This window comes from Enoplosus armatus, chromosome 3 (assembly GCF_043641665.1).
Source record: "Enoplosus armatus isolate fEnoArm2 chromosome 3, fEnoArm2.hap1, whole genome shotgun sequence".
In the NCBI taxonomy this organism is placed as follows: domain Eukaryota; kingdom Metazoa; phylum Chordata; class Actinopteri; order Centrarchiformes; family Enoplosidae; genus Enoplosus; species Enoplosus armatus.
In genome coordinates, this window is record NC_092182.1 from 18,582,259 (window position 1) to 18,609,037 (window position 26,779).

The following is a 26,779-nucleotide window of genomic DNA, read 5'->3' on the forward strand; positions in this document are numbered from 1 at the left end:
CACTTGCTTAGTTTGGTGACTCTACACTAACTTTAAGGAGTCTGAAACTTCATTCTTGGCGTCCTCTCTGATGAAGACTGCAGTCGTCTGCTTTTCTAAACGTTGACAGGACAAGATATCACACAGGCTTGTGGTCAGTGTCGCCGCCACTAAAGGCTGTGCGCCGTGACGCGCAGGTGGACAGAGAGAGAGAGAGAGAGAGAGAGAGAGAGAGAGAGAGAGCTCATCTCTCTAAATCAACCAGTCAGTATCCCAAAACACAAGAAGCGCTGATGATCTTCTCTGAAAGCCCCTCTTCGCTTCCGCCCTCCAAACTGACTTCGTCTCCGCGCAAACTTCCAGCACACGTCCAGCATGAGCGGAGGGAAACATGGACGTGCCACATGAGGCGGACCAGAGAAACTGAAGCCACCGCTCAAAGTTTGCCTGTCAGAAACCACCGTGACACCGACTGAACAAGCACACAACTTTGCGCGTGTTTTTCTGCTTTCCTGATACTTTTTCCTTGCCGCTGCCTGTTGGGATTGCTTGGATTCCGCGGTGTGTCTTTATATGTTCAGCCGGGGAGACGTGTAGTTTTTTCGGGGTGATCCGCTATAAGGAAGGTGACATGCAGGTTCTCGGTTGGACCGTAGTTCTCCTCTGCCAGTGGATCCTACGGAAGGTGAGTTTACGATCATCCTGAGAGGAGAGAAAAAAAAAAACTAAAAATACCTTTTTATGTCCAGCCACAGAGACGCGGGGTGCTGCGTCTGGAGAGAAACACCTGCCTTCTCCCTTTTTAGAGGGACAGTTTCCTAGAAATCTCTCAGCTGAAACAAAATGAGCCGTGAGATAACGTTTTTATCGGGTCACATAAAGATCTTTATTGAAATCAGACGCAGCGGGACCTGCAGATTTTATGGTTGCTTTTGATTGTGCCGTATTTCAACCATCTGCGGGATCTCCATAAAAAAAAAAATCGTTGTTCTCTGGAACTTGATTTAAAGTTGTTGTATCTTCACAACACCTGTTTAGACTACAAACAAACCGGATTAGGCGTATTTATTGGCTTCATTTTGTTTTGTTAGTTTGAATGAACGAGTGTGGGACTTTTGCCAGATCTCCAAAACGCTGTCTGAGCGTTTTCACTCCACCCCCACCCCCCCTATCTATTTATCTATTTGCGCTCCCAGCAACTTCCTTTAATTTTTCTTCAGAAGTTAAACCCGCCCGTGGCTTGTTTTATTATCTCGGCATCGCTGTGGCAAAGAGTTTGTACGCCCAGTCTCTGACGCTGCTGCAGCTGCTGATTATGTGTGCAGTTAAATGCGTGTGTGCGTGTTTGTGCGCGCACACTCATCTTTGGCTGTTTGCGCATTATATTAGTGAGCGTTGCTTTACACAGACAGCAATAATGTAGTTATTGTATACAAACATCCCCACACAGAGCAGGATACCATACAACAGAATACAATAGGAGGCTGTCTGTCCCAGCAGATACACGCCATCTGTACTCAGTGTGTCTTTGGCCTCAGCAACAAATGAAAGAGAATAAAAACATGACCTTTCGCCATGATCCTCCTTTCCTCCCTCTTCCTCACTTCTGACTCCTTCATTTTCCTCCTCCTTCCTGCTCCTTTCCCCTCTCTTCTCCTCCTCTTCCATTATGGATCATTTCACCCCACACTGATTTTCGTTAAAAAACCTCTTAACTGTATCTTGCCGAGGTTTGAAACTACTTTTCAGTCTGTTATTTTTACAAGGCTTAAGAAGCAGCCCTGAAAGTGTAAAACAAGTCTTATTAGCAGAGGAGCATCACTTGATTCGAGTGACAAACCGTAGTGTTGGGACTGTGAAGAGCTGAGGGGGCGGACGGGTGGAAGACCTTCGCTGCTAACAGATGTGCTTGGTGGCCCACAGGAGCCGGCATTCTCTCTCCAAGCACACACAAAAAAAAAATACTAACGCAGGGTTTGGTGGTAGTTTAGTGTGTTAGTTTTTAAAAACACCCTGTAGGCTGCTGGCAGATTGGGGTTAGGTTGTATTGTGACAGGTAATAACACCTACGCCTCTTTTGAAGATTGAATGCAAATCGTTCCTGCTACAAACTGGAACTGCGATGCCTCTTCCGTAGTGCAACTCAGGGTCCAATTATTAGGATCGACTTGGTATTAGATTATATCAGCCTCGCTTTTCAGTAATGTGCCATTTGAAATTGTGTCAGAATTGTTTTTTTTTTCGAGGAGTAAGTGGGGGAGGAGGAATAAGAGTCTTATTTGTTATCAGTGCAGTGTAGATGACACAGTGATTTGGCTGACATGAAATGACAAGCTGCATCCTTGGGAGCGCTATTAGCTTGAGGGCTTAATAAGTGAAGAGGTAAAGGAGGCAGTGAAGACAGGTGAAAAGCAGGAGAGGAGAGAGAGTGAAACAGAAGTCAGTAGAGAGGAAGGAAGAAAGGTAACATTAACCATCCCTCTAACTTAATTTCATGGCCTCTTTGAACAAAACCCACCCTTAGCGGCCGTTTACAGTAACTTAGAGGCCTGTTTAAGTACACGTGTAAGTGCATAAGTGAGAGAGGAGGAGGAGGTCGAAGAGACAAAGTGAGAAAAAGGACGAGAATCCTCGCATGATATCTCCAAACTCTTATCATGTATCATTTCTGACTGCGTTAAAAAATGTAAAACTTACCATTTTCCAAATGTGTGTTTTTGAAAAATGAATGTGTTTTTACAGACTTGGTTAAGCACATTTTGTGGGCGGGTTCTCACATTTGTATAAAAAAATAAATAAATAAATAAATGAATTGCGCTTCCTTGCATATGATGTCCAACGCTGCAATATTGTAATTTTTTTTCCCACCTTGTGCTTTGAAACGATATCTACAGTAACAGCACTACAAAAGAAGAAAAGATGTGTGAAAAGCTTCTTTGCTGTTTTATGCTCTCAGTAGGAACAATAGCGTTAGCCGGCATCTCAACCTGACAAAATCCTCTTATCTCCCCCCATAAAACAACTAGCTATATACCCCAGGGATATTACAGCAACTGAGTCACTTTAATTTCATTATATATAGTCCTACTTCCTTTGCAGTCATGTCTCATATATTCTGCATAGCTTTGCATTTCTCTGTCCCAGTGAAATATGTATGAGAAACACAACTCAGTGTGTCTCCATGCCTCACGTTCGTGCCCACATGCACTTATTCACGCCATTGTGGAGGAAAAAAAAAGGAAAACGGAGCCATCACAACAGCAGGATCAGATGTTTTTCCACCACGGATTAAACCAGGTGGTTGGTGGTTTCCCTCCCACTCATTGTTCTTTTTTGTCCATCCGTCTGTGGATCATCTAAACGGTCTAAACGGCCCAGTTTCAACAAGCAGGAGGCACCACTGGTCTGTAATCTGTGCAAATTATATTCTCTGCTCACAAACCGATTAGACATGTAATCTGTTGAATCATGATGACAGAAGCAATCACATTACTGTTATATCTACTGCCTCTGAAATTGTTCCCAGAGATCAAAGCATTCTTTAACCTAAAAAAAACGCCACAGATTCATGCAGTTTTTTTTTAATGGATTCTAACATGGTTTGCTTAGGGTTAAGCAACAATCCATTTTTATTTAATTTGTTTTCTCCCCTTTCAACAGCTCTATGCCCCATTTTTGACAACCCATTACTTTTAAAATAAGTTATCACTTGCTCGGTGCAGTGAATAGTTCCACCTCAGGCTCTGTATTAGCCTTAAGGAGAGGGGAAATTTAATTTTACTGTGTGAAGATGTCATATATTTTAGACTAATGTAAAATAAAACATCATTACAGACGTGCCGGTTCTGCCTTGTACAAGCATCTGTCTTCACTGTTCAGATGATGGAGCTCATGTAGGACTCTACACCCAAACATAATTGATTAAATTAAAACGTTATTTTTCTTTAATTTAAAGACAAAGTTGGCTGTGTGTAATAACCCACTACTATTCTGCAATTTATAGATGATCCAGGTATAATAATGGAGCCAAACAGCAGGCACAAAACAGCAATACTATGGTGCCAGAACTCAATTACAAACGTGTGCACCTTCTGTTTGACTGACAGCTTGACTACACCTGAAGTTCCAAGAAAGGGAGCATTATGTCTGAAATTATTGATAAGGTGATGGTATTATTTTTAAGGCACAAAAGAAGAGAAATCCAGAACATATTCAGGAGCCTGAGCAGAGCTGCTGCTGCTGCTGCTGCTGCACTGCTGAACAGGCCTGTTGCGGGCGTTGGGCTCTCTTCATGTTGGAGCCACCTGTTCGTGTTTGATATGCGGATGTTAAAGGTGTTCCTGGGTCAGAGATTCAGCTACTGTTCATGCATAGTAAATGCATTTCATCACTTTTTTTTTTTTTTATTAATCTCACTTGTGATTACAGAATGAATCCTCACTAGTGGTGTGGAAGCATTTAGATCCTTTACTTAAGTAAAAGCAGTAATTCCACACTGTGAAAATACTCCGTTACAAGTTAATCTCCTGCATTAACACTATTATTTCAGTATTATTGGCAGTATGTACATAAAGTATCCAAAAAAAAGTATTCATAATGCAGAATAATTACCCCTATGAGTTTCTTTATATTATATATTACATTATTGGATGTAAGTAGTATTTTACTGTTGTAGTTGGTCGAGGAAAAGCTCATTTTAACCATTTTATATAGAGTTGGGTTGTTTAATCTTAACAATGCATCATATTTTATGAGCTGATCACATATGTTGTATGTTAAAAAGTATTATATCTGAGATGTAGTGGAGTAGAAATAAATTACATTCCACCTATGATACTCTCTCTGAGGTTGCTGCCACAGACAGTGAGCTGCAGTTCGTGTTTTATAGGCATGTACATTACCAAGTACTTCCACATTTTACTGCATGAGTCCTATTTTTTTGTGCTGTTTGTGTTTCATGTGATGGCCTTGTACCGTCCCCTCAGCACGGAGATTTGCATTCAAACGGTGTAACGCAACAGTTCTCAGGCTTAATTAATTCCAAGGGTTTTGTATTTTCTATCACTTTTAGTACAGAGGAAACAACATAAATAAAATGTATTCCGGCCTTGTATCATCCAGAGCCCACCCCTCTTCTCATTCTGGCCCTGTGGAGCCTCGTTGCGAACAACCTGAGGGGTTGTTGCTGGGAGAATCAGGAGTATAGGATCAAGTTCATGTACATTTCATTGAAGTATATATTTCAATGTGCCATCAGAAATGTTCAAAAAGCACAAAACACTTGTGTGAGGATAAAAAAGGAGTGGACTTTTCCAGACAATAAATATGTCACATTAACTCATTTACTAAAGTCCAGAGCTTCTCCACATTTCAGCGTCTCCAACCAGCTCCTTTCTAACCAGAGCAGAGCAGATGTGTCTCAGGTTTAAATGCTGAGACAGATCACACTTCTTCGGGCAGACAGGAAACAGCTGGAGAGAGAGAGACTGCAGTGTTTTCACTGTCACACATGCAACTGGCTTAGGAGCTAATTTTAGGGTTGGGTACTTAAACATCTTAAAACCGAGACCCATATTAGAATTTAGTCTCAATCTGAGCCCACTGACCCGTCATAAAGAAGTCTGTCTGTGCTACATTTTGGATGTTGGCTCATATTACAGGCTTCATTGTAATCAAGTGCTACACCTTTTAGATGAAACAGGTCAAAAACACAGCTGCCATGACACCGTTTTAGTGAAGCAGTATAATCATCTTCATTTGTGATCTAAACACCATTTCAAACTGCCAAATATAACGTTGTTTTCATTTCATTGTGAGCAAAATAAAAAGGTTAAATCTAGGATTTCAATCATGATTTTCACAAACATTACAGATGTAACTAAACATCTATTTTCTTCGTTTTGTGGTAATGAAAAGTGGTCGCCTTCATACTAAATCAGTGCCGATTAGATCTGCTCAGATTATGAAATTACACTGGTTGTGATCTGCACACGGGAGCTGCTGCTGTTCATCTGAGACAATCTGGGCCATTGCTTTGTCTTTTGTCTGTAAAAATGAAAGAAAGAATGATAGCAGCAATTAGACGACTCATGTCCTGAGTCACAATTTAGTCACGAAGCGAAAAAATATGATTAATCATTTTTAATATTTGTTGAGTTAAATGTGAAACAAGGAATTCCTCCACTGAGTCTTTTATATTTTTGTTTTATTTTAAAATTGAGTCAAAGTGATTCCCATAAATAGTTTGTGTCATTTTAGATTATACTGGACCAATCTGATAAATCAGGCTGAAGCTTTTTTGTGCGTTTTGACAGACGACAGTTTAGATAAACATATATAATCACCCATTCATTTTGAATATAGAATCTGGATAAAATTCAACATTTTGGTGAGAAGTCATCCACCACATGTCCTCTGTCACTTAAATGAGTTCACATCAGATAAATATTGCCTGAGATGTAAAGGAAAATGTGGCAGTAGCATTTACAAACACTTTGACGTGCAACAGGCTCAAGTTTTGATCTGTTGACAAAACATACAGTTTATGATCATTTAGAGTTACAGTTAGAGTCATTCTGGTGGAATTTGAACAAACTGTATAAGAAGTTAATTAGTGGCACTACAGGAAAAGTCAGAGGATCACCAAAGTCATGATGATTCAACCACTGGGAGTTATGAATGTCAGTACAAGATTTCATGGCGATCCGTCCCATAGACCGACTGACATTGCCATCCTTAGAGCCACACTGCTAGCACAGCTAAAAAACCAGGGGGAAAAAATAGACTACTGACCCTGCCGGCCCGGTCATCTAATTAATACCTGCAGTCTGTTAGATTTTTAGTGCTTTAATGGTCTTTTGAGGCATTTTTTTCTCCATTTCTCTTATCTGTTCAGTTATTTTGAAATAAATGCTTTTTTAACTAGGACAAGGTACTGGTAATAAGAAAAGACAGGATATTGTGAAAAGTAAAGTAAATTTTTCTGTTTAATTTTACAAACTAGCCTCCAGCTGTCAGAGGAGTCTTGCTTTGGTTTGGATTGACTAGGTTGTGAATGCCAGATGGTGGGCTTTCATATAACTGCAAATAACGTTGGCAATTGGTAGAAGCTTTTATGTTGGAAAGAAAAACATGGAAATCAGAGAAGCAGAAGCAAACAACTAAAAACGTCCCCTACTGTCTCGTCGGGGCTCTCGTGTTGTTCCAGAAAGCTCAAGTTAATATGAAATGGTAAGCAGAATGCCTTTCATATAGTAACAGTTTATAGCATGATGGCAGTGTTAAGATACAACAAAAGTTTGTGTTTTTCAGTGTCAGTGATTTATTACCTTCACTGGCTGAATACTAAGTCTGTGAATTTGTTTTTGAAAACAGTGGAACCAAATGAGAGTTCTAGCAATGAAATAAAAACGCTGTAATCATGTTGCCTGCGTATAAAACCTGTCACATGTAACTCTGACGGGATGAAAATGTCAAGGATGAGCAAAAACTGAAAACTGGAGGATTTAAATGGCTGATTGCGTTTGCATAGTGGAGGCGTATAGTTACTTTAAATACCCCAAAACCTAATCAGAATATCACAATCTAGTTTTTTTCATATTTTTGTGGACAATTTATGGGAATGCTAGTATTTTGCAGGGCTTGGCTGCCCAGCCACATTCGTATCCAAATAAACTTGCATTAAAGCCATAATGTGTTGTGTAATGTAAAGTCTGTCATATTGTGATGTGGATTTGTATCTTTCAGAAGGCATGTAAGTCACGCTTTAGCTGATGAATATAAACGTTTGGGGAGGGAGGCTGTACCTTATGTTCCACTCTCCCTGGGGTTATTAATGTTTTCTTAAAACCCTTCCCTTGACTTAGAAAGATCACCCTACCCAACATATCAAGGTATTAATACATGTATTTAATGTAATTAAGATAGTAATACCACAGTGTTGAAATGTTACAAATAAAAGTCCTGCATTTAGAATGTTACCAAATGTACAGAAATATCATCAGAAAACTACTTCAAGTATCAAAAGTAAAAGTACTTGTTTGAGAGTGTTACATTATTTTATATAGTTCAGTATATTACTGGATGCAGAAACATGTAAGCAGCATTTTGATGTTGCAGACTCATGGAGAAGCTGATGTTTACTACTTTATATACTATTGGGTAGTTTAATTGTAAACAACGCGTCATATTTTATGTTCGTCATATGTTTTGTACTGTATGTAACGTCTTCATCCGTAAAGTAACTAGTAACTATAGCTGCCAAATAGACGTAGTGGAGTAAAGTACAATGTTCGCCCATAAAATGTAGTGCAGTATAAGTATAGTATAAAGCAGCACATACAGGCATGTAAAGTACCACTACATCAAAATTGTGCTCAATTATAGCACTTTAAAATGTCTTAATGGAACACTAATAAACACTCGTTAGAAGTGAAATTGTTAAGTACCAAATTTACGGCTAACACAACACTGTTTTTGAATAAAGAGCTACAACTATAAAGTAGTTATATCTGCCACTGAATGAATGAACTGGCAGCAGCTGAGATGATGTTGTGTCACATAACCGCTCTGTTCGCTGCATCATGGCAACGCACACCATTATGAACCATAGCACACAAAAAAGTATGTAACCAAGGCAACCTTATGTGACTACTAAGTGCATTATAGGAGAAGGCTGAAATAAAAAGCGAATTCAAGGTGCTTTAACATTAACACAAAATGTCCCTGACCTGTTGTTGAAAAAATTAGTTCTCGAGCTAAAAAGAAGCAGAACACTGGGCTCCACATCAGACCCAGGTTTCAGTGCCAGGATAATCTGGAGAAGAAGGCCTGTGGACAGCTGTTGCCTCAACCCCAAGAGGGTCTCCTATCTCATGGCCTGATCCACCGTCCAGCCTCCGACACAACTCTCTATGTAACTGCCAGCTTGTGCGGCGAAGGAGGAAGTGGTGATGATGGAGATTTTTTGGTGGGCTGGGATCACGGGGAGAGCAAACAGGAAGTGGAACTCCATGTTGTTCTAGTTTTTTGTATCGTTATGCCATATTTATCCTCTCAGGCCTTCCTACAGACTCTGTGTTTTCTCTGCATCGTCTGTCTTTCTGTCTCTCCTCTCCGCCCGAGTGAAGGGGACGGAGGACGAGGGCAGAGCAGGCAAAGCACATATGGAGGTCCAGGTCAAGATAACCACACCTGATCTGTCTTGAACTGAGCTCTACCCACACTGCAGAACACACACTCACACAGCATTTTAATGCATTCCCACCTACCTCAATGGATGCGCTACCATTATTACAATAGTACCGTGTATGACTCACCAAGCCTTATGGAGCGCCTGTGGAAAATTGCTCCCTGAGAGGAGTTGTGGGGGGCAAAAAAAAGGGAACGTCTGAAGAGACTATAACGCCTGAAAAGGAATCAATTTGAAAATATGACTCGTAATCTATTTGCCACAAAGATATGTGACACAGATGTGCATGCATAGAATGGAGCTATGATGAAATTAATTATACCCAAGCACAGGCGTAAACACACGTATACAAGCAAGAGGTAAAACTGGGGAATGCAGGGTCCACGAGTACCCGATTGTTCATGTTGTCATGACCAAGGTGTGATACAGGAAGAGCTTATCTATTACACAGCAATTACCATTGAGGTATTACGGCCATGATGGCAGAGGGGAGAAAATGAACACTTAGCTGAGGCCGATAAAGGGACATTACGGCAGGGTGTGTCACGGCCCTGTAAGAGGGCAGACATCCATCACTGCGCCGTGTCCTGAACAGAGGAGAAGGGCAGGGGGGAGCTCCACAACGTCATCCGTCATCTCACTTTTTAAATGTTGACTTTAACGCTGACTGAGACCAAAATGTTTGAGTACATTGTTTTAAATATTTTAGCCTCTTGATGTTTTGTGCAGGAGTTACTTACTGTAGGCATTAGGGCATCGAGTATCGAACCTCAGTACTTTTTTGGTACCGACTCAAATTTACTGAAATTATCATTGAATGTCTGTTCAGACTCCTAATCTTTGTTTATTAATTGTTTTATCAGTTCCTGTTTTAGATACATTTTGTTTTCAATTTCAGTCAGTATTGAATTTATTTCCTCTATACTTGCTTGTTTTTAGCCTTGGTAGCAGCATGACTCTATGGATGGCGATGTTAGAGAGAATGGTGGGTCAGTCCACCACTTTGGTCCAGACCAAAATATCTCAACAACTACTGGACAGATTGACCTGAAAGTACATAGAGACATTTGTGATCTCCAGAGGATAAATGCTAATGTTCCCCTGACGTTTTTTGCAGCTCCACCATGAGGTTAACATATTTGGTTTTGAGTGAAATGTCTTGATAACTATTGGATGAATTGTCATGAAATTTGGTACGCACATTCATGTCAATTGTAATAATTTTAGTGATCCCTTAACGTTTCATTTAGCGCCATCATCAGGCCAAAATTGTTTCCAGCACTTTGGTTTTTAAATACCTGCAAAACTGAAGACATTCCCATCAGCCTCAGCTGTACTTTGGATTAGTGCTAATTTGCATGCTAAACATGGTAAACGTTACACCTGCTAAACATCACCATGTTAGCATTGTCATTGTGAGCGTGTTAGCATGCGGAAGTTAGCATTTAGCTCCAACTCTCCACTGTAAGTACAGCCTCACAGAGCTGCTAGCATGGCTGTAGACTCTCTAGTCTTGTTAGACAACATTCAATATGTCATATGTTGAATTAAAAACATGCTTATATTTCTCAAAGTATGGTATCGAAAAGTTATTGGCAAAAAAACACTGCTGCTTTTTTTGAGAGGCAGTGTTATTTGTTTGTTTTCTTTTGTGATGTATTCAACTATTAGTTTCCCTGAATCTCTGCTGAGGTTTTGTTGTTGTTGTCCTCTTTTGCATGACTTAATAAATAAAGCAGCAGAGGGAGACTCCGGGTGTGAAGTGGTCAGCCCTACTTTGGATTGCTCGACTGGTGTTGCTCCACTTTGAGAGGTCCCCAGTCATCTTCATGATGTGAGCAGTGTGTTAATCTCTCTCTCTCTCTCTCTCTCTCTCTCTCTCTCTCTCTCTCTCTCTCTTTTTCCTGGCTGCGAGGAACAGAGTCGAGCTTTTGGAAATAAATCACATCAGAATGGACGCTTGGCTCCTGATGATGGGCACTGTGTTTGTTTCATACATGCATGATGAGCAGCTCAGCTCTCGGCGGGGGCCACCAGTTATGGCATAACTCCAACATGTTGCCTAGTCTCAGCTCCCCCCCTGGGAGAAAACACACGCTGTGCTTCATACTTTTGCTATTTGATATAGCAGTGTGTATTCTGATGTGTTCACGTGTGTTTACTGATGCGAGAGACAGGCATGTGAAGTGAGCACGGTCTCACACAGAGCGCTGAATTGTTGCAGAATCTTAAGAAAACGACAGGTTGTGTACATGTGTGTTGGCGTGTGGCTGTTTACTTACACAATTTGTAATTACCTCTGTAGATACTATAGATGCACTTTTTTCCAGACATGCACGCAATATTTGTATATGAGTGCAGCACATATAGTTAGAAGGCATTAGACAGCTCTGGGTTTTCATAGCGTCTCATGATTAATAGTGAAACACCTGGGGGTGATATATAGAAAAGGATTTTGTGCATGTAATGAAATATTAAGGCATAATCCGAGCGACACCAAATATCATAACTCATGGTGCAGACGGGAGAGAATGCTCAGGGTCAGCTCAGTGTGAGGACCCTGCCACAGATGGGACTGTGGAGGAGGGATTAGTTTTTATCATTTTTTAATATCTCCAGCGTGGCTTGTAATGTATTAATTCAGACATGCATTGAATTTATTGGAGAACTGAAGCAGGGTGAGAGGGGGGGGGGAAAGAAAGACATAGGTAACCCAGTTAGAGTGGTGACCCCTCTGGTAAGCCTCAGTATGCGCTGAACCTCGGCAATCACACGATCTTAATAAATAAAAGATCCCGCTGAAATACGCTGGACATACAAGAATCTCAGGGATTTGATGTTGTTGGTGTTTTTTTTTTTAAGAAGACATGCAATAAAGGAGTCTTGTTTGCATTCTTGTTTGTCCTTTCAGGATCTCAGGAGCTACATGGGTGCATTATTGAGATGAAAGCAGGACAATATGCTCGTACAAGCTGTAATTTGTTTTGGTTTCTATTTGTTTCCTGCAGATTGTTTTTTTTCCCCCCACGTCAAAACTTTCTTTATATATTGTTTCCTGGACTTAATGGAGAGTGGTCAGGAGATTTCAGTGGAGAAGCGAGCACTCCGCAGAACCATTTGGTCACAGATCCCTCGCACCTCTCTCAGTCCATTTCTCTGTCTTCCTCTCTCACTGTCTTTCATCTTACACCTCCCTCACCTGCCACCTGCCTGTCAAAACCTTCACAATTGAGCCTCTATCTTTCACTCCATCGCCCCATTTCTCCTCTTGCATGGTCTTTTCACTTCCTCCTCTCCCCTGCATCCCCCGCGCCTTGATACCGGTCATGCCCAGCCCGCAACTACTTTACCATTGTGTGTGAGCCCTGGAAGAAACAAAATATGTGAGGAGAATTTCATAGTTTCAGCTTCCAGCTTTCAATAGCTCATGTTGGTGGAGACGAGATTTGCGTTTTTATTTTTCCTCTTTCCTCTCCTGGTGATTTCTGGCTCCAGCCACCATGTTTCTCTCTGGGTGTTTCTGGATCAAGACATGGCAGTTCTCGCTGCTGAATTATATAAAATCTCTGCTTAGTTTTTAGTTAATTAGCCCGAGCAGTGAAGAAGCAGGGGAGGGGGGAGGTGGGGAGACTGATGGCAAGAGGGAAGGAATGGTGTGTGTGCGGAGGCAGTGAGGGTAGACTTTCCCTCCTTTAACTTGGTCCAAGTTGGCCCAAAGGAGGTTGCTGGGGAGGGAGTCTAGGTCAGGGCTAAGGAAGGAGAGGAGTGCAGCAAACTGAACTTGAGGCTGTGTGGGCAAATGGGAACATCCTCAAAATCATCTCACATCTTAACTGCCCTTACATTGGCAAATTTCATTATACTCCTCACAACTGTCAGCGTTGTGAGGAAGCTCGCCATGTGTTTTTTTTGGGTTAGAGGCATCGTCAGCTGATGATTGGAGCCACCTTAAACAATGGACACATCATTTACAACCCGAATGGAGGAACATGTCACTTGGCTGTTCGACTAGTCAGAACTTCATTGAAGAAATGTAAATTTAATTAGAGGTACATGGAATTCACTTTTCAGAAAGTTGAATTGTTAATATATATAATTGGATTCTCCATACAACTCAATGGTTAATTCATACTAGTCAGAATGAAATTTTAGACTATTGTGGTCATAAATGCATTGTGGGTATCTTGGATGTAAATTCATCAATCTTTAACATGTATAAAGCGCTTGCCATATGGGACTGTCCTCATCAGATAAATGACAACATGGGTTGTTTGTTTCCAACACTTGCTGTAAAACAAAAGCTGTTTAGGTTTTCCTAACTAGCGACCTTTTGTGGTCATGTTAGTAATAACTGTTTTCTCTTGGAATCACTGACAGAAGTTGAGTGACGTTGATTTAGCGCCTCAAAACCTCGGGGTGGGGCGGACGGTTAGGCGTAGAAACTGCAAGAATACACTTTCTATCTCAACTTTTAAGCCCACGTTGATGACAAGTCCTTAAAGTGTCCAGAAAAATGGAAATTTGAAAATTCGATTTTAGATTAAAGCCTATTGTAAATTCAGAAGCTGGGAGTGGGCAAGTGGTGCTCAGTTCAACTTCAATATATGGCTCTACTTGTCACCATAGTATAAACCACTTGTCTAAGGTCACTTATTAGTCCAGGGTCCAGACCCAATTCTCAGTGGATGTTTTCTATTATATCACGGCAAAAATGGGGCTTGTGAGATTTAGGCTAGAATAACATTAACTAAAAATCACATGTTCACCATTTCAATGTAGCTTAAAATAACTTTCCTTTCCTTTTTAAAAACCTTTATTTACCATCAGAAGTAGCTAACTAACAACAACTCAACACTACGCAAATCAGAGTGGCCTTAATAAAGATGGGAGCAGTCCTTGTCACTTATTCTGTGTCACAGCTGGATCACGCATGCTCCTCTCTGTGTATCCTGGTCAGAAAACCGCAGATGGAACCAGTTTCCCAAAGCCTCAGTTCCCCCTCGCTCACCAGATGTCACCCTCCCCTCGGCAAACACTTGGACCAGACCCCAATCTGCATGTAGCGACATGACCAGTCAGTGACAGGGACATAATGTGGCACGTAGAGAAACCGACAGAGAATGAGGGCTGGGAAGTGACAGACAGAGAGACAGACGGAGACACAGACACATATGTTCCAGCAGCGAGAGTCCGGACATCTCACTGTGCCTCTGCGTGTTCAGCTGAGGAGAGTGTGAACAATGTAATGCAGCGTAGACAAGAAGGGCAACAGCAGAACAGCGTAACCCCTAAAGGACCAACCGGGGAATGCTGATCAAACTCTTCTTCCTCTCCTCATGACTTTGGGCAGAGAAGTTGGCAACAGTATAACCTTCAACTCTCAGTGCATGTCGGCTGTATTTTAATATGTGTTGCATGAGTGACTGCTTGAAGTTCAACTAAGTACAGTTTAGGGATGAAAAGACAGTGATCGCTTGAATGAATCAAGTTAATTTGCGAGCTCTGTGATCCATTTGACTCATCCTACAGGACTTTAGAAGTCTTCGTTTCTTTCATTCTCATTTTTGTAACCAACTCTTGACTGAAATTAAATTGTGTAGGTTTTTTTTGTTTTTTTTACATGTCCTGTGTTCCTTCAATCAATTTATGTTTAATATTTTTAGTTTCATGATGGTGTGCCCAGTCTGCTCAGTGAGAATGCTGTCACTACTTTTTCTACACAGAAATGATTTGCATATAACCAAACAAACCATTTAATTTGAAACGTATCTGTGTAAGGAAGTGATCGTCACTGTTTTATTATCTGCTGACAGTGACACTGATTAACAGGGAAGGTGATATTTGCCCTCCTGTGTTCAGACAGATGCGTAGGAGAATATGTCCAAGTAATTTACTACATTTATTGAATAGCTATGTTTCGGGCAACCCTTCCCAAAAAACAACAATACCTGATTAGAGGCGGAGGAAGAGAGAAAGATTTTAAAGTCCCATTCGGTAAAATCTCTAAAAGAGATTATTCATTATTTAATAGCTTTCTAGCTTATGTGTCCTTGTTCTCCTGTGAGCATGGAGACATGTCTTGTGTTACTCCTCAGCTTGCTGAACGGTTAGATAGCTGATTAGCTCGTCAGCTGTAGCACATTGAACATTATAAAAACGTACCTGCAAATGTCAACATCGGTCAGTTTGGATGCTAAATGGTGTTGTCTTTATTCTTCAGTACCATTGTTAACAAAACACAGTCTGTCCTTAGCCTGTAAGCTACAGTTAACGCATGTTTGATTACATTGTCTCTCCATTCCCCTGCTGGCTCAGCTGTCAATCAAACATGGACAATGGTCCTCCACCTGTGTTCAGACTGAACATCACAACAAGAATCCAGGTTAATCAGAAAGACTTTGGTGGTCTCCTGACTGCGAAGGTTTGAAGATTTGGTACTCACGTTCCCCTCAAGATGAACTGTAATAATTTTGGTGTTCACTTAACTTTTTATGTAGCGCCACAGTCTGGTCAACATTTCAGTTTGTCTGCACTTTATGTTTAGTGCTAAATTTCAAATTATAGCATGCTAACATGCTAAACTAAGATGGTGACATTGGTAAAAATTACACCTGCTAAATTTCAGCAAGTTGGCATTGTCATTGTGAGCATGTTGCCATGCCAGCATTAGCATTTAGCTCAAAGCTGTGCCAAAGAACAGCCTCCCAGAGGCGGTAGCGTCTTGTTTAGTCCTCTGTTCTGTCCTTCACCGCTTCCTCTACTACCTGATCTGCTCTTCAGCGTTATCCCAACTTTTCTAGGTATTCATTTCCTTCATATTTTTTCTCTGTCACTCCGTGCGGTTGGATGTTTTCTTGTAGTTGAGATAAGGAGGCCAGCGTGATCTCATGTCTTGCTACATCAGACAGCAGAGTATTGAGAGGCCAGCACTGTGTCCTGATGGCCTGCTGAGCCACATAAATCAAACACACAAGGACAGAAAGAAAGAGATTAAAAAGATATCTGTGAGAGATTGACTACCCTTTAGCCTTGAAAAAAAAAAAATGTATATACGTACCTGTGCAGTAGTCTGGTATCAAAAATCCCAGTGTAGACCTTGATTGAGCAAACCCTCGCCTCAAGAGCGACACACACCCACAATTTATGGCATAGTTTACTATCTGAACATCATTCTTGAGATCGACGTGAGGACTTAACCTTAAAGTAATATCAAAAATGATGTGTCCACAAATTTTGCTCCTCCATTATTGTGTGCCTCAAGGTTTATCACATCTTACGAAATCTCATCAGGCAAAGCAATTTGTATTTAACTGGATGTGCCTTATTTGGAGATTGCCACATCCACTAAATAGAGATTAAAATGAGATTTACAAATGAATGTTGCTGATAAATGTTTTTTGTCATTTTCTCGGATGTTTAATCCACAAGGTCAGTACCCCCCTCCCCCTTCACCTGTATCATTTCAGTAATTCACATTCCTCCCCCGCCATTTTTTGCATTTTTATATTAGACACAACTGCTCCAGTTATTATCTTTTACAGGACATAGATTACGAAAGGCTTTGAAATGTAATGTGTGTTCTTAAATATGATGTTCATGAACATTTCTAAGGTCTTAAATCATGATTTTTGTACAAAACACCTCTGATGTCTTCATGCCCATACATTTTTGGTAAGAATTGATTTTCATCTGTGATAACAAATGTTCTTTGTTGGGTTATCAACCCACCCTCCCATTTTCATTTACCACATCTGATGTAGCAAAGATTGGATTCTGTTGCCAAATGGTTCAGTTAATGATTTCATTCTTGTTCTTCATTGAGATATCAAACCTCAGCGTCTCCTTTTATACAATGAAAAGGAGATTACAATCGGTTGCCAAACAATTTCATACTTGTTTTATGGATCAGACTGAATGTCATGTTAGATAAAGAGATGTCAATCCTTTACGTCTCAGATGTTTTCCTACATGTGCGTGCTGTAGTGGATTTGTGCTATACTATTGCTTGAAATGTTCTTCTTTCTCTTTTTAGGCATCAGAAAATGCTGGAGAATTATTTAGCAGGCAGCTAAGTGAATGACATAACTTTACAATGCAATGTATGCAATGCTGTATGCAAAATATGCAATACCATCTCTTCATTAAGTGAACACGACGTTTGAGCTGAACATAAGACACGAGAATGTCAGTATGTGGACTCCTTACAAATGTCTCGTCAACAACAAAACACACAACGCTGTTTTAAAGAGATTTAATCAGCTGTTCATGAGGACGTTGTACTACTAAACCTTCATTTGTGCTTGCGTACTTTTGAGCTACTTGTGTTTAATTGAATTCAGCAATGCTAATTATTACATATTACGGTTTATGATTATTGGCAATCACCCATTTTTAAGCAATATAGCTGCTGTTCAAATCCTGTTTTCTGTAAAACTCTATGATACTTTTGAACTGAATTAATTGAGAATACTTTCAATCAATATTTATTTTATAACAAGCTCAACATTCACTTTATTTAAAGGAGACGTGAGAGAAAATATTCTGCAGCGCTCTGTGAGTTTGTGTAAAATTAGTTCGTCATTGCGAGTGGTTTCACTGACATTATGCAGCGTGATGTTTGTCATTAATTTAAATTCAGTCATCTGCTTTTTCTTTCTCAGTTAGTTTTGTTGATGTTATTTGTGCCCTCTGAAGGAGTCTGTATGGAATAAGATCATAGTTTGGTTTTTTTTGTTCAGACAAATACTGATGTTTTATGCCAAACAGGATACATTTTAATATACAAGGATACACTGTTGCTTTGGTAGATGAACTTTATACCTGTTTTCTTTTTTCACTGTTTTTTCTATGTTTTTATGATCTAAAATGCAAAATAACTGAAAGTAGTTTGTCTCAAGAGGCTGTGATTTACTTTTACAACTTAAGTGTTGCTATACAAAAGTGGAGGAACACATAACCAATAACAGTTTCCTCTGCCCAGCAATACAGCTTTAGTACTGGTACTTATTGAGGGTTGTTTGTCATGTGTTCACAGTGCATTTACTGCATCGTATTTTCTAACAGCTTAGAAGGAGGTTTCGACCAATCAGGACTCAGAGCCAAACTGTACTTAAAAAAAGGAGGAAAAGCCAGCTTGAAGTTACAACATTTGGATGACTCCTAGATTTATCAACGTCTTCTTAACATCAAAGGAAAAGGTTGCGGTGGTGCAACAGCAGTAGAGGTCACAGTCGAAAAAAATCCAACACTGCATTTTATTTTGCAGAATTCTCCAAACTCTGTTTTTGAGTGCAGCAGCTTGTACGCAGAGTAGTGTTAATTTAGTTTTGGCTACTCTTTTATACTGAATTGACTTTGCAATAATTCTGGCGCTATCAAGAAGACTCTATTTCCGTTTAGTGTTCAATTATCAGCTAATTGGGATAGTCAAGGGGGGCTGTGAACAGCTTTACCAAGACCACAAACAAACTTTAATGCCAAAGCCAACTGTAATGAGACGAAGTGAAAAGCTCCGTCGTCCTTCCTCGTCACTCAGAGGCTGCGGGAAAGACCACAGAAGGTTTTAGTCTAAAGAGGGAGAGAGAACAATGTGGTCGTCATTACTCATTAGACGACTGTAACTCTTTATCTTAACACGTGGCACAAAATAACATTTACGAGTACAGTTCTGAGGTACTTGAGTATTTTATTTGATGCTTCTGTATACTTGTACTCCACTACATGTAAGAGGGAATTGTTGTACTCTTCACTCCACTACATTTATCTGACAGCTTACTAGTTATAAAGCAGATTCCTATTTTAAAAATCTATAATCAGCACATAAAATATGATGCATTGTGATATTATATAATATTAACACAGTGAACAAAGCCGTTTGGTACTTTAATGCTGTTGATTTTGCTGTTAATACTGTTACTTAATTACAGTTTTAAATGCAGGACTTTTACTTGTAATTGAGTATTTGTACAGAGTGCTATTTCTGATAAAGGATCTAAAAACTTCTTCCACCACTGCCCCCCCCCCCCCCCCCCTTTTTTATCACAACAATATATTTTCCACAAAGATATTTTCCTAGTTTTTGTTTTTGTTTTTGTTGCGTTTTTGTTCTATTCTGTTTACCTAAATAAATAACCAGGACATTGCTTCTGGAAAGACACTTTCAGTTGTTATTTTTTTGATGCCTTGGGCTCATCAAACAGCTTTAGCTTGATTATATTGTATTACATAGCAGCAGAAATCAAAACCTGAGCAAATTTAACCAAAACAATTTGCATGGTTAAATCCCATTAGAAGCAAGAGGGAAAATATGTGTTTTTGTGATTTGGGTGAACTGACCCTTAATTGAATATCACATTTTCCTTCAATTTTTTAAGAAATTGTCATTTCTAAATTGCATTTGTGACTATAAATTAAAGAGGTGAGTTGCTGAATGGCTGGTTTGCAGATTTTTGCTCATTGTGAGAAAGAAACTGGGCAGAGGTGTTTTCAGTGTGAATATCTCCCTTTCCAGGCTCGCTGCAGTAATCAGATTGCTACAGTTAGAAGTTAGTGTTTGCTTTGCTGAAAGCTTCAGAGTGCAAGCTGCATAATGTCATTACTGATTCAGTCAGCAGAGGGGGTTGTCAGGAAAGGTGGAGTGAGAGGAGGAGGAGGAGGAAGAGGAGGAGGAGAAGGGTGCAAAAAAAGAATCAGCTAAAATTAAAAAAATGCCACAAAATGAAATAAAGATGAGTGCTCCACTGAGCCACAGACTGAATATAAAAGACAATCCCGTGAAATATACATGGCTGGTGGGAGAGTCGAGCAGAATGCTAAGCTCCGAACTCTACCTGTAACCCACAATACCGGCCCTGATCCTGAGCCCGCTGATCATCCCAGAACATTTAGGGATCAAGCCAACCGCTGCGATCTGTCTGATGCTGCTCACCTAGGCAACAAGAGACAGGAAGACAGAGAAGGGAAGAAACCATCACCCATATTTAATAAGATTTGGTGTTATTTTTCCCTGTCTGTAATGCCTTTATTATTGCAGATTGGCTTAGCAGTGAAAGGTATTGATTGTGCGCCAGAGCCCCATCTGGGACTGAAGAGAGGGAAACTAGAGATGGAGGGTGTGGGCTGTTACCAGCAGGTGATTTGTATGTGTTTAAAAAAACATGTTCTTTCCCCTGCCATGTCAGGTGTTATTTTCCAGCATACTTTACTCAAACGAGCAGGGTGCCTTTATTTATTTGAGTAAATCAAAGCAGTCGTACTTCAGTCCCTGACATTTTTTGTAACAAGACCTGGCATGTAGAGACAATCTAACAGTAACAATCGGTGTGTGGTGCAGATAACAACATGACCAGTGAATGCTAAAAAACATTCACCTGTACCTGTAGTATCATCTGGCAGAGGCAGCCTGAGAGAGAAAGACAAAGTGTAGATAATGCTCATATTTTAATTCAGAGCTGCTCATTTAATCCCACATAGGACCACATGCGCCACTGTAGCATATTTCATTGTTTTAGTCTTTCCAGAAAACCCTGACCAAAAATAATGAATTGGAGAAAGAAAAAAGCAAGAAGGGAAAGATATATGGAGATGATGAGTGAGTGATTGTGTTCGTGTTCCTATTCTTAGCCTTGCAGTGGGGAAGCAGGACTAATGATGCTTCCTGACCTTAATGCCTAGCACTCAAGGTCAGCTCCTCCACTGATGCATCGTGGGCAAGGTGTCCTGGACCGCTGAGGAGCACTGCCAGATTGAGTTTGTTGTTGTTGTTGTTGTTGTGGTTTTCTGTGACTTTGCCCCAGAATGTATCACTGTTCTTCCTGAAAGAATAACAGATACAATCACAGAACAAGCAATTTATTCAGCAGTGCAGCTCTGAAAGGAACTACCAGCACATGTTCTGCAAGTTACACACCTGACTTTTCACTGTTTCTTCAAGTTGGGCTCTGATAATTTCACCGCAGTGCTAATGGAAGAATAATGTAAGACAAAGGATGCAGGATTTCCAAAGAGACAGAGCAATTTGTGATTTAACTACCGGGACTAGCATCATGAAATCTTCCTCCAAACGTTGAAACAAATCCAGCAGCCGATTTATGTTTCAAGCTCTCAAGCACTGCTGCCAATACTGCTGAACTGAACACACTTACACCGATAGTGAAAGGAGATATGTTACTCAATCTCAAAGCAATGAAGTATGACATTAACAAATAACATTTACATAATGTTATGTCCTCTGTCTGACCTTCCCTGTCCGGATTGATTCGCTAATTCAAAGAGGTTACAGATATGTGGAGTGGTTCGCCACCGACCCCACTGACCATTTAGTCATGAGGTTTCCTTGGTCGGCCCTTTATCTGCACGCCGACGACTTAATAGAGATTTATGAAAGTAGAACTGAATTCATGGAAGAGAGGCTTGTGGCTTTTGATTTCTGTTCTTTAGTCTCAGTTTGGAGCAGCTGATAACAGCACAGAACAGAAAAGACATCTGTTGAAACTGGACTAGATAAAGTGTTTTATATTATAACCTTTCTTTTAATGGCAATCTTTTACATTCATTACAGCGTTATATGTGGATTTGCAAGTGAGGTGCAACCGCAGTAATGGTGGCTTGTTTACTTCCGCCTACAAATCTGGATTCATATATAATAATAACTTTTTTATATGTCACCTTTTAAAACAAGGTTACAAAGTGCTTTACAATAAAAAACAGAAGATATAAAACATGATAAAATAATTATAATGAGTACAACAAATACCATCAGTTAAGAAAAAACCATAAGGTAAAAGTGAGTTTCAAGAAGAGATTTAAAACAGGATGCCTGCTTATTGTCCGATTACAACAAAACCTGAGTATGCAAATGATGACTTTGTTTCTCAATTGATAAATGATAAACAGGTTGTGTTTGCACAACATTCCCAGAGTGTTTCTCTCACCTGTCTTGGAGGAGGAGAAAGCGCATAAAGAGACAAAGAGAAAAAAGGATTTTTTTTTAAAAAAGACATCGCGAAAGAGGAAAGGAGATGAGGAATAAGAATGAGAAGCCAGCGCAGAGGAAGATGCAACTGGGAGGAAGGCTAAATGTTGACTAGAGGGAGGGAGAGTCAGTCTGTCTCACTTGCTTGGATCATTAATTTGTGTTCTAATTAGCAGGAATGCCACAGTTGGAATGTGACGCCTGCGTAAGGACGAAGTGTGTGTGAGTGTGTCCTGTGTGAGTGTGTGTGTCCTGTGTGTGTGACCTGCCCTGGCTCCAAGTCTCCTGGCTTGTTAGAAATGACAGATTGAGGCTCTCCTACAACCCCCCCCCACCCCCCCACCCAACCACCACCACCCACCAGGCCCACCCCACTCCCCTTACCCAACCCACTCCCCTTACCCAACCCACCCATCTGCTCTGGAAACAAGCCAGATCCTTGGACCTGTCTTGTGTTTACGCCGTGTGGGCGTTAGCGTGTGCACGTGTCAGTCTCTTCAGTTTTGTCACCGCAGGTCTGGTCGGACCAGTGGGGAAGCTCAAGAGATTTCTCGTCACGCTTTTGTTGCATTTATCATTTGCGCTACTGTGAATGCCAAGGCCGAGCTGTTTTTGTTGATATAAGCTGTTTTGCCTTTTAAACACATATTTCCAAAACTGAGGCTGTGCTGCACAGAACATAATGTCACTGACATCTCTCAGTAAATCAAGTTTGTTTGCTTAAGATGCACATTATGAGTCCTTGGATTCAAACTAACAAAAGACCAGACGAGTGAAACTATGAATTCAGCTGAAACTGGTTAAGATTCCCACCCACTAGCTGTCAGAGGAGTTCTGTGAAAGTGCTGGAATTGACTTCATAGGTCACTATTCATTTCCTGTGTTTTCTCTCTCATTGTGGATAAACTGCTTCAGCCAAGCTTTTCATCAGTTGTCCCCTGATTTTTTTAAACACCCAGACGGTGCAGTGAACCTTGCCTCCCCAGGGCCTGAAAACATTCATTTAGATAGTGCCAATATCCAATCTTCCAATATGTTTCTTCTGGACATATCTTTAAGGAAAAAAACGAGTGAGAGAAATGTATCAGTGGTGATATCCTTTGGTCAGTGACATCACATTTATAAAGGCTGTGCGTGCGTGCGTGCGTGCGTGCGTGCGCTTCAGTGTGTGTGTGTGTGTGTGTGTGTGTGTGTTTACTGAAGCTATTACAGTAAAGCATCTAGCCCAGGGACAGAGGAGAGCTGCCCCACACGGTAATTGAACCACAGATCCTGCTGGACTATTAGTTACAAGTCTTGGTCAGAGCCTCTAATCGCAGTTGAATCAACACGAGCAGTGTGAATGAGAGCAGGTCAGTAACACAAATGTAGCTATCATAGCATCGCCGCAATTTTGCTTTATACAAATCTTCTGCTACAGGCTTCTGCTTCTGTTTCTTTTTGCAGACGTCACACAGAGCTGGCTAATGTGGCAATGAGACCATAACAATTTGTCTGCCATCAGAGATTTTACCTTAACGTTTCTACCAAGCGATGCATTTGAAGGATCATAAAGATTTATTACAGCATGAATGTAATGCTGTTGTTTTCTGGGATCTGGGTACACAGGGACTTTGTTAAAAAGAGGTCAAGAAACAAGCGCTCAGATGATTAGACTGGAAGGCGAATAGTTAAAATATTCCATCACAGTTCACAGATCGACGTCTTGGTTCAGCTTTAACCTTCCTTGCTTGCTGTAGCTGTGCAGTAAAACAGTTTTCCTGCGTAATATGGGATTATTAATAAAATTACAGGAACTCACTTTTGGTTTTACCTCCAAATAAAGTGGTTTAGATAATCTGGTTAAACAATTGTTTACAATGTGTCACGTTCTTGCCCCATTGAACTTTGTTGACACCTTCTTCTCAGATCCCCGCAGTAGAGCCAGACCAATAGCCAAGCCGGTATATCAGCCAGTATTAGCTTATTATAGATATATTGTATATGTCGGCGGATAAGTTCCAAAGATATATTTGAGGTAACAGTTCCATAGTTTGTCCAACAGAAAACAATGATGAGTTTATTTTTCAACTGTAAAATGTCCTGCTCATTATATATATGTCTTGATTATAATTCTAGAATAACCAAAATTAAGGGATCTTTATCAAAATGTTTGTTTATGTGTTAATGTAAGAAAAAATGTATATCACCTGATACATCACTCTAAATATCATATAACAGGTACTGCAATCACAATCACACAAACACAAATTAACTTATATATCGCTGATGTGGCAGAGCAGGACTGCTTTTTGGCATTATTGGATTTTCAGACTATTTTCATCTCGAGCTGAAACAACTGGGTGATTAATTGATTCGTCAATTGACAGATAAATAATCAGCAATCAATTAATCATTGATTTATTAGTCATTTTTCCTCGTTCCAGCCTCTCAATTGTGAAGATTTGCAGCTTTTATTAATCTTATATGATAATGAACTGGATATCTTTTAGATTTTGGACTGTTGGTCAGACAAAATAAACAATTTGATGGCCTCCTCTTGTGTTCCAAGAAATTATAATTGCCACTTTTTTTCATTTCGTGACATTTTATAGACAAAACGATGAATTGAGAAAATAATCTGCATATGATGATAAAGTAACTTCATTTTGAGACATTTAATTCACTGCTTTTAGCATTTAAAGATTAACACCGGATATGTGTGTGTGCATTTCTCCATAGGGTGCACCAATCTTTGAATATATGCATGAGGGCGTCTGCGGTCAAGGATGATGTCCATGTGTGTGTGCATATCTGGTGTCTGTGTGTGTGCACATCTGGGTGATGACAGTGACCAAGTGATCCCTGCAGGTGAGATGACCTGAGCTAAAACAAAGTGACTGTCCTATCAGGGAGAGAGGGAGAGAGAGCCTGATGGAAAGACAGCAGGCAGGCAGACAGGCAGCCCAGAGAGATACGGGCCTACTTACACCAGCGGATAGCATGACACAAATAACCGCAGTAGACACAATTGTCTGTGGAAAGACTATCCTGTGTTTCTCATTTCTGTTCATATCTACTTTGATATTGGGTCTTGGAGTGTGAAACCAAGTCGAATGATGGAAGGACGCCGTCTCTGGAGGAGGGCGAGCGAGGAGGAATGAGAGAGGGTGGTGTGTGAGGAGTGTGTGAATGAATACTTCGGACAGTTCTGGATGAGCAGAGAGGCTGACAGTTTCTCTCTCTCTTTCTTTTTGTCTGTCCTGGCCTCTCTCTCTCTCTCTCTCTCTCTCTCTCTCTCTCTTTCCCTCTCAAAATATCATTACAGCTCTAATCGACTCCTCTTCATCTCCAGAGAGGATTTTCTATGAAGTCCTGTACACACTAAGCAGTCGTTGGATTGATTAGGCTTCTATCTACAGTATACACTCGCCCCCACCCCCCATGTTGCAGCTCGTCCTGAGGAACAGAATGAGAGCAGGGCCGCTGGTCAGCACTCTGGTTTTCTGTGTCCAGATGGTGGATGTGAAAGATCCCAGTTAGGGGTCCCAATGCTGCGTCCTTGAAGCCGGGTGATTTATACACTGGCAAAGGCATCCAAAAGGCAGGAGAGGAGAAAACTTTCTATACATTGTGTGCCCGAACGTGTATGTGTTGTCTTATCTTCATCTATCTTATCTATCGTGTCATTTCTAGTTCCATTTAATCAAATTACTCTCACAGAATAAAGTCATGCTGGAGCCAATCTTGTGCTTTCTATGCAAATAATACTACTGTATAATAATAGGAGCCAGCTTTGTCGCTTCTGCCTCAGTAGCAGGTGTGTGTTTTCGTGTGCGTTTTCGTTTGTGTGCATAACCTTGAAGTGAACAGGGGAATGTCGCCGTGCCCTGCTGCCAGCATCTTGGAGGGGTTTTATTCATTGGCACCTCCCACTGTTTTCTCTCCAATTAACTCTGCCATCAGCCCCGGTGAAGACAGTCTGCCCTGAGCCGGAGAGCCATGTATCCCCTCGCAGGTTTGAGCTTTGCCCCCGTTCAGCCCCCCTCAGCCCCTCTCAGTTTAAGCCCCAAACGCATGGAGAGCATCCTTCACAGCAGGGACGGAGCCGACATGGAAACACTTAGTCTTTTCATCTTTGTCTAATCATACTATTACATCCCAAAAGTCGGCTGATTCCCAAACCAGAGAGAGAGAGAGACTGGGAGGCTCGGGCTCTGGCAGCAGGATGAAAGGGAAGGAAGGAAGAACGGAGGGATGGAATTAAGGATGAGCGATCGAAGAAATTAAGTAAGGAATTATCAGGGGTTATCCCAGTTCTGGTAATGTGGATGGGTGGAGGGACAGATGGATGGATGCATGCAGAAAAATAAAGGAAGAGGATATAAGGGAAGGAAGAATGAAAAGATAAGACATGAAGGAAGGAAGGACGGAAGGAAAGATGGAGGAACGAATCAGGAGGTTTTTGTAACTCGGTGGAAAAATAAAAGGACACCAGCAAAGAAGAAATAAAGCAAAGAAGGATGGATGAGAAAGTGAAGGGAGAAAGTACAGATAGAAGGAAAGTAGAAGGATGGAAGAAGTTAAGGAAGAAACAATCAGAAACAAGATGAATGAAATGAGGAGAACTCTCGAATGGCAGAGGATAGGAGGACATA

At 40.7% G+C, this 26,779-nt stretch overlaps 1 protein-coding gene across 1 annotated transcript in view; it reads left to right on the forward strand.

The window, feature by feature from the left end:
* The first annotated feature begins 610 nt into the window (after nt 1-610).
* Nucleotides 611-26,779, forward strand: part of LOC139282895 (neurexophilin-2) — a 38,492-nt gene continuing 12,323 nt past the window's right edge. Inside the window, exon 1 of the mRNA XM_070902799.1 lies at nt 611-664. Coding sequence (XP_070758900.1) covers nt 611-664 — 54 coding nt within the window. The remainder of the gene's footprint in view (nt 665-26,779) is intronic.